Raw genomic sequence first — 13,084 nt, 5'->3', positions numbered from 1 at the left:
ACTTTAATAATTTTAGTAAACTGAGTGCTGAAGCCATTCATTTGTTGTATCATGTGAAATGGTTGAGAGAACCATGTATCTGGGTAACGAGTATCGATTTAAAAGCTGTGTAATTATGAAACCATGATATTCCCCACAGGTCTGAACTCATTACCCAAAACATTGAAAATAACCATTTTGTTTTATAAGCATAAGAATACACTCTAGGGTGTAGTTCATACAGCGTACACACTTATTGAATGCTTGAAGCATTTAGCTTTTCACCTATTTCTTCACAGCGTATTTGAAGCACATGTATGGAAGAAGCATGCAGTTTTTCAACTAGCATTTGTGTGTCATCACTGAAGTTGTCATTTTATTTACGTACCTACCAAGTGGATAGTGGTACTGATTTCAGATTCAGGCGCACTGAGAATCATTTCGGTTTGTGTGTCCGTTTTTTGGCTCATCAACTCAACTCATTCTGCAGGCTCCAAGTTTTTTCTTTGTCACATGCCAGGAGGCTGGGTTACCAAACACAATTGGACTGTTTTCTAGCACCGGTGTGGAGTGTTTCCCAACTCTTCCCAGATGGCCAATTTCATCTTCCATAGAATGAACTTGGGGGGGTGCTTGCCCTTGATCTGAGCCTCCTACAGTGCTTTGTTGCTCACCTACCTAGTGTTTTCTCACCTAGTGTGAGATGAATTCTACTGATCAAAGTGGGACACGGTAGCTTCCAGCAGTGAGTCAACACAGTGGTATCCAAAGCATTGCAGTCATTCTCGTGTTGTCTCCAGTGTGTCCACCCAGCCACTGCTAGGAAAGCCTGCCTGTGGTGGGGTTCATTCAGGCTGCACCCTAGAAACCCTTCAGTATCCAAGTTCCTGCTGTACAATGCAGGAGAAGCTTCATAATACTCACTGTCTCCATCCTCAGTCTGCGTGAAGCTTAATGCTGTTATTGTCTGCTTTTGCCAATTCATCTGATTACTATATTCAATCTCTCAAAATTTTGACTTATTTCTCTCTTTCTGTCCTTCCCTCCCTACTTTCTTGGCACAACATTGTAAGCAACTCATCTTTCAACCCAAAGAAATTATGCTCAGCCAGTGATTACAGGGTGGCTTTGCTTGTTGCATGTACTGTGTCTTCACTGACTGTTTCTTTCACCTCCTGTGTCGCTATCAATTTGGCTTGACTCAACCAGACAACCAGCATGGCCAGCCAATAATTTAAATAACAGTCAAGGGGAGCCTTACTTTTTTGGATAGGTTTTCTTTTATTTAGGTCATTCTGCACACAGCAGTGTCAAATGTGGGAAAAGTGATAGTATTCAATTTTTTTCCATTAAATTTTTCCATTCCCATCATGCCTAGCCTTTCTGAGGCAACAATACAAAATATATAGGAAACATAATCATATAAGATTATATATGATTATATATATGATATAAATTAATATAAGACATGTATATATCCATTTATATATGTGTGCATCATCTATGTCCTTTATATAGGTACGTATTGCCTATATCTTTTTATTGTTTGGAGATATGGGGAAGAAGCAATAGAATTCTTGGCCAGAGCAGGGGAATGTTACGGTTTCATGTTGTTCATATTTTTGCATTTTTGTGACTGAGATAAAAGCTCAGCATGTTGCAATCTGACTTGAGCAAAGCCAGGAGAAGCTCTGTCAAGCATTCTGTGAAAAGCAGATTTGTAAGCATGAGTGCCAATGATTAGATGCTTTTCAACACTGTGTTTTCTTTCAGAGATTAAACCAAAGCTTCCAGAGAAGTATTCCGCTCACGGACCTCAGATTGTGAGTATTCACCGAGTCTACATTCAAACAAGACAAGAGAAGCGCATTAATTTTACCATAGGAAGCCGAGCCTACTTACTTCCGAAAACATCTGTTGTAATTAAATGCCCTATACGGAGGTTCCAGAAATCACTTATCCGGTGGGAGAAAGACGGACAACACTTACAAAACTCTAAAAGGCTTGGCATCACTAAGTCAGGCTCGCTGAAAATACATAGTCTTGAAGCTGCTGATATTGGGGTGTACCGGTGTATTGCAGGCCCTGTGCATGAAACATTTGTACTCAAACTCATTGGTACTGACAACAGATTGATAGAACCACCAAATCTGAGAAAACATACCAGTGAAGCCAGTAACACTGATCACAATGAGGCCAACAGCTTTGGGGCTAAATGGCATAAAATGAGCAAAATGTGGCAAATGTGGAGTAAGAAGAATGAGCTTTATCTGGGTGACAGGCAAATAAATGATCAGCCATTTCTGCGAAACCTTGGAACCTTTGGGAGTAATTCAGCAGAAGACTTCAGCTCTCGTGAATTCAAGAATAAACGACTGGAGGCAGCAGTTCTCCAAGGAGCCTACAGCATGGACACTGCACAGTTTGAAGAGCTGATAAGGAACATGAGTCAGCTCATTGAAACTGGAGAAGTCAATGATGACTTGGCATCCCAGGTCATTTACCAATTAGTTGCTGAATTATCTAAGCCTCCACAACCAACTACTGAAAAATGGAAGGTGGCCCAGGATGAGAAACATGCCTCAAAACTCAAAGGCAAATCACCAAATGAATCTGAACGTTTCAGCACAAAAGCTGTTGATAAGTTAATGTTTGACCAGAAGGTCCCAGTTATTATGAGGCAAAAGGAAATTCCCCGAGTTTCCCTCAACAAAACAGTAACTGTACGAATTGGAAATACAGTTTATCTGACCAAGAATACTCACACTGTCAATCTACTGTGTGAAACAGCTGGTATTAGTGAAGTGAAATATACTTGGACAAAAGATGGCGAGACATTAAAAGCCTCTGAGAAGTAAGTAAATATCTTTTATTTTTGAATGACTTATTATGTTGCTATCAGCTGTAAAAATCCACCCTGCTGTGCAATATCAAAAAGCATACTGTTGTGAAAATGAGATAAGCATGAACCCTGTGCCTTCCTCCTATTTAAGTAATTTACTTTTTTTCTTTCAAGTGTCTGTCATGTTGTTTGGCTTCACTAACATCCATTTCTACACTATTACGTGAAAGGGTTGCCTTTTTTTGCTAGGTTTGGATGTTTTACCTGTATTTTGTGATCTGTCTTAATTATTTCAGCTGCATCAGAAAAGGAACAGATTTATACTCCAGAAGCCTACTGGATTCATTTAGATAAGAGATATAGTGGGAACACATTAAAAACTTGTGCCGTCTTTTAATAGATGAAAAGTCTTAGTTCTTACTCATTCTTTCTCCTGAAGGAGGGAATACATCACTGGTACCCTCACCATCTTTCAGCACAGTAAATCTTTAGGTAAATGTACCTGCGTACCTTCAATTTAAAAAGAAAGAATGAGATTTTATGCTTGGTTTTCTTTTTCCCAGTACTGTAGAATTTACAAGTATTTCTATTGAGGAGAGTGGAATACAAAATAATAAAGCACCTGTACTACCATCATGTTGGAGAACTATACCTGAAGGACAAGTACAGCAAGTGTGTTATACTCAGATATTTGCTCAAGACTGAGCAAATACTTTTACTTCATTGCTGATAAATTAAAAGCTCACCTGATGATATTAGCGTTAACTTCATGTGTGAGCTCTTGGAATTAGAGCTAGCTCTTGAGTAATGAAAAAAAAATGATTCTGAAATGATAAAGGTGTTTTTGGCTATTTCTCAACATACTTAACTGATTAACTGCGCTGCCAAGAAAAATACACTTCTGCAGGGCTATCAGTTAAAGCAAAGACATCAAAACTAAGCCATGTAAAAAAGCACAAATGTTTTTGGAACCATATAGCTCCCACTGGTTATGTTTATTTTGCAAAATACGCATAATTTGCCATTAATTTGTTGCAAGTGATACTCTCATTTTTTGGACATGATGGTGTTTTGTTTAGTCACGTGTGTCTGTGTGATTCCTAATGTCGACTTCCATAAGTTGCCTTAGACAGATATTCTTGCTCCTAAGGGATACACTGACAAAGTGGGTTTCTTTCCTATTTTTTCACAGCCAGGTTTGTTATACTCAAGCCCATGTGTGTGTGAACTCAAAGGCCAGTGATGTTAATAGCATTACATCTGAAAAAGAATGTGAAGAGGCAAATGGGCTGTTTACCTGTAGGTGGCCACACTTGAGCCATGCAGGAGATGACTTGTTTTGTTGAGACACAAGTAGTTTTAATATGTTTTTGTGTATCTCTTTTGTAAGTGTACTCGGAATGACAGAGCTACAGGTTTTTTGAACGTAATGAGTGTTTGGCATAACTCAGGTTACAAGGGGGAAAAGCCCAGGCAGCTGTTTTCAGCCTCTTCCCCAGGCTGGGATGCTTGCTTTCCTATATTGTCCCTCAGATAGCAGGCAAGATATTCGAGATACCTGTGAGGTTTTGGTGGAAGACTTTAGCTTTAATAATGACAATATTAAAAACAAAATGAACCAACCAAAACAAACACCTCTTTCCCCTTCTCCTCTCCCCACCCCAAAAAATTAAAAAAAAACCACCAAAAGCCACCCCCAAAAGACCGCAAAGCCTACAGTAATTTAGAAGTCAAATTAGACCATACATCTGTAACTTCCCAGTCCTGCTGAAAACAAAGCTTGCTCTGGAGAGATAGATTTCTTGCCAAGCCTAATACTTTTAACTGTGGTAGTCTGATTTATTCATGCTGCTTCTCCTGAGGGGTTCTGGTTTGCAGTAGCAAACTCACTGTCCCCCCAAGGGCTGCAACTAGGACACAACTTTGTAGAAGGAGGACATCTGAAGAATCTTCCATGCATGTATCTCTTAGTGCTTCCCTTTGTCGCCAGAGAGGAGGCAGGACTGTTACTGCATGCACTGGTCTAGAATGGCAAACCCTAAAAAGCAGTTTTGCTGCTGTATCTGTAACTCCTGCAAGAAGATTCAGCTGGGTTTGCCCCAGGGTGGTAACTCTGCTCTTTCCTTGAATATTGTGCAGGGTGATCCTGGACACTGTTGGAAAAGTGCAGATTCAGAGTCCTACTCAAAAGGAACTTGGTACATATGGATGCCTGGTGGTTAATGACTTTGGGTTTGATATGGAAACATCACTGATATCGCGTGCAGGTAAGACTGTAGCAGCCACAGAGTTGAACATGGTTTTGGTATTTTGTTTGGTTTTGTGGTTGGGTGGTTTTTGGATGGGTTTTGTTTTTTTTTTGGGGGGAGGTTGTTTTTTGGTTTTGTTTGTTTTTTACATATATATGTGTATTTAAGCACCCATCCCCACTCCAATGTGAAATAGCTTCTTTGGTTGGAAATCCCTGAAACTCTGCCTGATTTAATAGGTAGCAGTAAGATGGTACTGTTGCCCTAAAACACAGCAGATGTGAACTCAGTCCGCTTGTATCTATCCCACCTGTATTTTCTGGCCGTTGTTTTGCAAGCTGTATTCTGTTCCAGACACAATGAATTTACATTTAAAAGTCAAATAAAGCTTTTAAAACTGGTTATTCCTTTAATTTCAAAGAGATGCCTGTCATCTTGTCCTCTGTGTTAAATGTCACAAATCTGGAAGCCAGCAGTCTCTCGGCAGTGGTTGGAGGTACAATTGCGGCAAGAACTGGAGCAAATATTACAGTTGAATGTCCCATGAAAGGTAAGAAAGAACTGCACTGTATTTCCTTGTAACGCTGAAATCAGAAGTTTACCTTACATCTTGAAAGAAATTACCAGTGAAGGCAGAAAATCATTGATCATTAGTCATGCTTTTATTAGGCATGTCACCCACACCAGCACTATTTCTTTTCTGTCACTTTAATTTATACACATATGTATATGTTCAAACAGACTTGCCTTTAAAAATACTTTTCTTTCCATGGAGTTGTCTGAGGCTCCACTAAAGAGCTTAAAGCCCACCAGAGTGAATGACTATCTTGCAGCAGTAGCAGGCATGGCCAGCTGACTTGCTCATCAGAGAACTTTCCTTATCCCTATTTGAGGTGCACATATGTCTAGACTGTTGTTAAAACCAAAAATGAAATCTCCAGCTGTAGCGTAATAGAACTTTAAACCTGATGGTGAAGTAAACTTACCTTTTAGAGCCATCGGTCTGCAGCTGCAGTAAGGAAACAAAGACAAATGCCGAGCCATGAACATACAGATATTTTCTAGCTCAACATCTGTGGAGGGGCATTAATGTTAATCAGAAGCCCCATGCATTACGCAGATCACAGCTTCATTTTATTTTCTACTCCTTTGTTGGAAAGGTACATATTTTTAATCCCATCATTGCTATCTGTTACATTTAAATTGTAAGATTTAACTCACAGTGGTAATATTCTGTCAAATATTTAATAAGCCAAGGTCAGCCTTTTGTACCTTGTTGAAGAAGGTATATGAAAATTGCCTCGAAGTGCAAAGAGAGACTTCAGAGAAGCCAGTCCATTCACATTCGTATTGCTGGGGGAGTGCATATCCAAAGGCATGTTGATACTGAACACGAGCAGTGATAGAAATATATGTATGCAAATAGTTCTGCATACAATAGTGGCGCCAGGCTGATGTATATTAGGACATGTGGCTCTGCTGCTCACTGCTGTACCAAGGCTCATTCTTTGATGAAGTAATATTTTCCAACTATAGTTTGGCAACTCTATGCACAACTGACCTACATCTCAAATTCAGCAGAGAGTTAGTGTCACACTGTTAATATTAATATTGTTAGGATGGGTAAGCAGTTACCAATTTAAATATAAATTAATATTTTCACATGGGACTGTAGATTTCCAAATGTTTTAGAATTGTGTATATTCGTGAGCCAAACTTTAGCTATGCTAAGACACCAGTGTTGACTTAAAAAGTGATTTATCTAATTGCTTTATTTCCTGTCATTGCCAAGGAAGTAAGTATTACTGTTTGTGAATAAAATAGAGCTTGCATGTCTTAAAATGTCACTAAGCCTAGAAGCAAAAAAACTGATGCAATGATGTAAGCAGTTTTTCTGTTCTCATTTCCTTAATGAAAAGTAATAAGCCACTGACTTCAGAAGATTGAACTTAACAGCGTTTTATGCTAATACATATCTGTCTGATAGGTGGGACCCCAACATAAGTCCATTTGTGGTGTAAGAGGATGAGAACTTTGTGGAAGCTGATAGAACATTATGTGAATTATCAGACAAGAAAGAGTTTGAATCAGAAGATGCTAATATTTCTATGCATTCTAAAAGTTCTGTTCCTTCAAGCAGGCAACATGAATCTGCAAGGGTCCTTTTCTCCTCAGCAGCCATGTTGATTTACAGTAATAACCTTTTGCCTTCTTGGAGTAATACCACTGTAAATCATTACAATTAATATCTAGAGTAAAAATGCTATTGGACAGTGATGGATTGTGACTGTCAATCATCTGGGGTTCTCTCAGAATGAACTGTAAAAGTAATTATAAGAGAGCCATTCTTTTAGTGTCAGGGAGACCTTGGCTAGATCTGGATCACCTTTTCCTCAATGCCATTCTTCCTGAATGCTCAGAAAGAAGGATGTGTTTTCTCTGTGGATGACAACTTCTCTGCAGGTCCTGAGTGAGGTGTAGCTATATAAGACTTCTTGTGTTCACATTCTGCTACATAGTTATGCAGGATCCTTCTACACAGACATTACTCGTGCAGATTTCTCAGTGGCATCAAGCAGATGTATCTGATCTGTTGGACTCTTGCTAGCTCATAAAACAGTTCTCCATAAGAACCATCTAATGGAGAAGGTGTCTCTATGTGTGTGAAAGAATATTAGTGCCATGCCACTCGCAGAATTCTCAAATTACTTTTAAATTTCTTGACTGCATTGATTTCTGAGGGGGTTTTCTGTAGACTGAAAAACCTGTAATACTTTTTTGTAGTTGTTCAAATGATAGTTTTCTCTATGTATTTAGTTGTACATTTTGTGTCTAGCAGTGTAAGTATTCAGGAATTTTCTTTCTGAAACACATGAAAATTCTGCACTTATGCAAAATGGTAAATTGATGGTTCCTTTAGGAGAGATATCATGCCATAGAGCAGAACTTCAGCTGGAAGTAGAAGTAGCCTGCCCACCAGTCTGACAAAGGCAGCTGGGAAAGGTAGAACAGAGGTGATGTAAGGAAAGATATACTTCCCAGCTTCCTTTGCTGCCTGGCAAATAGCTGTACAATACAGCCTTTAATTATTCAAGGCCTGAAGAGAACTACATATATTCCACTTAAGGGGCCCCGGGTTCATTAGGGCACATTACACAGGACAACTCTTGTTTGATGGTTCTAACGGCAAAGACGTAAGGTTTAATATTAGGTGCAGGGTTAGCCAGCTGACAGCAGGGTTTTTACTTTTTTCATTGTTACTGATTTGGTTCTTTTTACCCCTTTGAAAGTCTGTCTTGCACACTCCAAAAGTCACATTCAGATGGAAAAAAACTTTGAAATGCTAAAGAGGAGCGTATCCTAATAAGCAGAAGAACATCAAAGGAAAGATTAAGAAAAGTTAGCTAAACTGCTGAAGCTAATAGCCTTGATTTCTCTTTTTCATTTATAACAAAACTATTTTTCCACTAATTATAATAAACTCACTTTTATAGCTCCCACACGAGCATGTGCTACAAGTTATTCATAACATTCTGGATAGATTCATATTCCGTTCTTACAGCCAAGAGCTTTTCAATCAACACACATGGTATAAATATCAATACTGATTGCTCCAAATTGCTCTTGGATAACATTTATTGTATTTGCAGAAAAGATCGTCTTGTGATTATTACTAAAATAAACTAAAACTGTCAGACTCCATTTATTGTGAAACCTTGAAAGTTCCGAGCTGAAGTAAAATAGGGAGAGATGAAAATATGTATAAAATGTGCGTTGTCTGCCACCCGCTGGTGAGAGAGCAGAAGGGACATACACTGAACTGAGGTTGGTTGCATTGTGTGCATTGTATTGCATCTCTGAAATATCTTGGCACAGAGGCTTTTAAAAGTAGAAACTCCATTCTTCATCCAACTTCTGCATTCCTATGAGTATATTTTGGCTCTGTAAGAAAAACGTGTTGATAAAAAATTGTTAGGAATTCACAAAACCTGTTGAATCAGGGTCCATCTTTCTGCACATACGTCTCACAAAGATGGACCAGCTACTTGCTGTCAGTATTGGAACTTGAAACAGGTCCAGAAAAATATCACGATTTTTGATTTTCCATCTGTTCCTTCATTTACCCACGCTATTCCAAATATATCTTTGATGCTGTTCTTTGTCTTCTATGCTTAACCCCTCTGAAGACATCTCAGTGAAGAAAAATAGCAGTTTAATACACAGGATTCTGGCTCTTGGTTTCTTTTAGGACTTTTGCGTGTTTTTCTAAAAGATATTAATTACGGATTTCAAAGGCTTAAAGGAATAAGTACAGACTTATTTTGGAAGAAAGGAATGATGCTATTTATAATTAGTGCAATACAAGGAAAATCTGTTGCTTTTTATTCTTCTTTTTACTGTATGTGCATCTATATTAGTTTTTGTTTGGAACAAGTACAAGTTGGAAGGAGTGAAAGATGTACCTCGAAAGCTTAATTGTGCTTTGCTTTGTGTCTTGTAACAATCTGGGAGCCTGAAAACTGAATTTCTTTGATATGACTACACTTAAAAGGTGTGCCTGGGGCCTCTACCTTTTACTTTCCACATACTAATGGGCAGTAAGTCCAAGAGTCCAGGCAAGATTCACCAAGCAGCCCAAAGCAACACTCATCCAAACACACATTGGGTGTGGGTTTGGGATCTCGGTACATACTATGTTTATTTTGAAGTACACGCCTGTTGCCCTCCACTACTTGCTAATGTAGATCTAGCCTACAGAGTTTGTGAGGATAAAAACATAGAATCATAAGTCAACTAGGTTGGAAAAGACTTTTAAGACCATCAAGTCCAACCATGACTCTAGGACTGCCAAGTCCACCACTAAACCATGGCACTGAGGGCTACATGTTTTTTTGAACAGTTCCAGGGATGGTGATTCCACCATTTCCCTGGGCCACCCTCTTAGTGAAGAAATTGTTCCTAATATCCAGTCTAAACCTCTCCTGGTGCAGCTTGAGGCCATTACCTGTGTAGTTCTTTAATTCTGATAAAATTCTGTTTTCCAAGTCCTTGGGTATGTAGCTACTTCATGACCAGAAATGTCTGGGTCCTTGGTGATGCAGCATGGCTATTCAGTGAAGGTAAAGTATCATTACTACCAGTTAGGCAAAACAGTCTCTGATAACAGTGCTGAATTGTGGAATTGCCCTAATGCACACCAACCAAGTCTCTGTTGGGGGTCGACTACAGAATTGGCTTTAGCAGTCATTTCTGCATTTAAGAGGATCTGAGTTCATACTCTTTAGCTGCCTAAGCATAGATGCCTTATTTTAAATGCCTGATTTTGAAAAATATTAGCCTTAACCTTCTGCAGATGGAAAAAAGATCAAGTTCTGTTTGAGCTGACAGCCAGAGAACTAAACAGGACCTGACAGAGTTGTAGAAAGAGTGGGATGGGATGGGGTCTTGCTTCAGGAGCCCCTCTAAGGAGACCACCAGATGTCAGTAAGTATATCTAAATCCTGCCAGATGTTGCTACCACCTAGGAAGAGAGGCTGTTGCGTGGCTGGGAAGAAGATGTAGAGGCAATAGCTTTGAAAGACTGTGGGAGAATGAGGCAGTGCCAGAGGGCAGGTTGGAGATCAAATGAGGTGCCAAAATATCTCACGCTGGTTCTCTGTCCCAGGCTGTTATTCCCCATGAAGTTGGCAAGATTCATTCAGGTAATTTCAGTAGCAGTATGGTTTAGGCTTTTCAGGGTTCACTAGAAGCCGATTACCCAAGCATAGTTCAGATGAATATAAAGGCAGCTTGTGACTTCTGCTGGAGAAAATACGAAGATATATCAATCAAAGAAATTGCATTGTGTCTTCTGCTAAGTCCAGTGCAGGTGTTAGTGTGTGCAGAATAAATAATAATCAGATGACACCCATTGTGTGTATTACTGATCCAGAATTGTTTCCTCTGAAAGGTGACATGCAAATTTAGCCTCTGACGTTTAGGTAAACCTTTAGTGAAGTGCAACAAAATGTGGTTTGTGCCAGCACAGCTCTCCTTGCTCTCAGGTGGGAAATACAGAATACTTTATGAGACTCTACATAGCTGGGGGAAAAATTTCTGAAGACATATCCAATGTTTTAGAGCAAGTAGTTAGTAGGCCAAGATTTTTATGGTGTGTAATATTTCACAGGGCTTTCAAGGATGGAGGAAATTTGTTTTAGAACACTGAATATTTTAGGGGCAACCTATAGTGTGGATTCCTTTTTTTCCTCTTTTTTTTTTTTCTTAAACACGTGTTTCACAGTCCCATCCGGATCTGGAGGTTTTTTCCATAACATTTGCTGTCCCAGCGCCACTCATGGTGGAAAATGACTTTTTTCATGGAACACTGAGTATTTTAGAGCTGTTCCAGTGCTAGTGGAAAATAACCTGTGTTTGAGGTCAGAAAAATAGATTAAACTAATTTTAAAGTTTATAGCTGCTTAGGTCTATAGTAGAAATTTTTAACATCAGAGGATTTAGGTCCATTGCAAGAGTAAGATTCTGATTTTTTTAAGGTTTTCCTAAGGTTAAGAAGGCCTGAGTTCAGGAATGAGTCTTTGTTCATGAAGGACAATTACAGCTATCCTTAGTTTTAAGCATGTGTTTAATTGCATTCCCTAATAAGGATGGGTTTAGTCCTGTGCTTAAGTGCTTTCCTGACTTGGAGCCATAGGATATGATTGTTTGATTCTGCTACCAGCGGATGTCAGTGATGGATGTCCCACTTGAATCACTGGGATCTGAATTGCACTCAGGGATTTTGAACCTTTGGCAGTTTGGGTGAGTCGATATCTTTGGGCTCATCCCCAGCTGCATTTGCCTGGAGGTGGGATATGAAGGAAACAAAGGTGGCTACAGTCCATCTCTTACCTCTTCCCCTTTATGTACTGGCTGGGGATCAAATCAGGAACTCCAGCTTGAAACTCTTCTCACTACAATTCTGTAATGAAAAAGGCTCTTGAAGACAGTGTGAAGTCTCTGCGTAAATCAACCCTTATGTCAAGGGGAGTCAAGAATTGAGCCTTGTGTGCAGGATTAATTCCTCCATGAAGTCCTACAAGTATGTCCCAAACCTTAAGTATAATTTTAGCTCTTTTGAGGGGAAAACAAAGCACTAACACTTCGTGTTTGGCTTATTAGTTTAGTTTCTACTTGGATAAGAAAACAGTACTTGAAAGTTTTAAAGTTTTATTTACATGAGTACTAAAGGGTAAAGTGCAGGTTTTAGGCCTTAATATTTGCCTAGAAAAAAAGAGCTTTTTTTTTTTTTGCATTTTGATGATATCTTGAACTCTCTCCTGCAGCTCCTGTGTAGGAAAGTTGGTGCTTTTTGCAGTGCTACAGTAAGACTTTTGTCACAGGAGGAATGTGGGAACTGTGTGCTTTGCCTGCTTTCTCACAAGAGCTGATGGATGAGACTTCACTCTGTGTACAGTGCTGCATACCAGCAGGGAGGAAAAATCTTATCTCAGAAGTAGTTTGCTATGGAGTCTAATCTTTAAAGGAAAAGCATCTAAAATCTGCATAACAAGACCTTTTACACTTGAAATGAATAAATGGTGACAGCATTTTGGGGTTGTGTTACGTGCTATGGTATGAGAAGGAAGTTTATGCAAAGTACCTTCAAGCACAGACACTACTAAAAAAGGTAAATACACACCTAAAAATAGGGCTCTTTTGTATCCTCCAACAGTAAGTTTACCCCGATAGGAATTCCAGAAACTACAGTATACACAGGAACTCAGTGTCTTATGGGAGTTATGGCAAAAAAAAAGGTTTTTTAACTGGCAATATGAACATAGAGATAAACTCAAGCTGTCCAGAAGAGCTTGAAATGTACACACTGCTTTGCCAAATGATGCAAAGGAGCTGGACTATAAAGGATGTCTTTTTCTCCTGCTTTATTTATTTAAACCAGTTATAGGGTATCTATCAGCAGATAGCACCACACAATAAACCTTTTTTTCTGCCTGTATTCTCTACTGCATCTCTC

General features: G+C 39.1%; 1 protein-coding gene across 6 annotated transcripts in view; it reads left to right on the top strand.

The window, feature by feature from the left end:
- ADAMTSL3 (ADAMTS like 3) overlaps positions 1 to 13,084 on the top strand; it is a 180,202-nt gene that overhangs the window by 152,666 nt on the left and 14,452 nt on the right. For all 6 annotated transcript variants that reach the window (XR_008975027.1, XM_057429785.1, XM_057429861.1 and 3 more), the window contains exons 21-23: positions 1,753 to 2,833; positions 4,961 to 5,088; positions 5,492 to 5,620. Coding sequence is in view for 5 of the 6 variants with exons in the window: in XM_057429785.1 (XP_057285768.1) it covers positions 1,753 to 2,833; positions 4,961 to 5,088; positions 5,492 to 5,620 (1,338 nt within the window). In the remaining variant the exon portion in view is untranslated. The remainder of the gene's footprint in view (positions 1 to 1,752; positions 2,834 to 4,960; positions 5,089 to 5,491; positions 5,621 to 13,084) is intronic.

The sequence above is a fragment of the Pezoporus wallicus genome, unplaced genomic scaffold (genome assembly GCF_028554395.1).
Source record: "Pezoporus wallicus isolate ANWC-B61680 ecotype Strahan unplaced genomic scaffold, APGP_CSIRO_Pwel_v1 contig_3952, whole genome shotgun sequence".
Taxonomy (NCBI): Eukaryota; Metazoa; Chordata; class Aves; order Psittaciformes; family Psittacidae; genus Pezoporus; species Pezoporus wallicus.
This window is presented reverse-complemented; position numbering and strand designations above follow the sequence as displayed.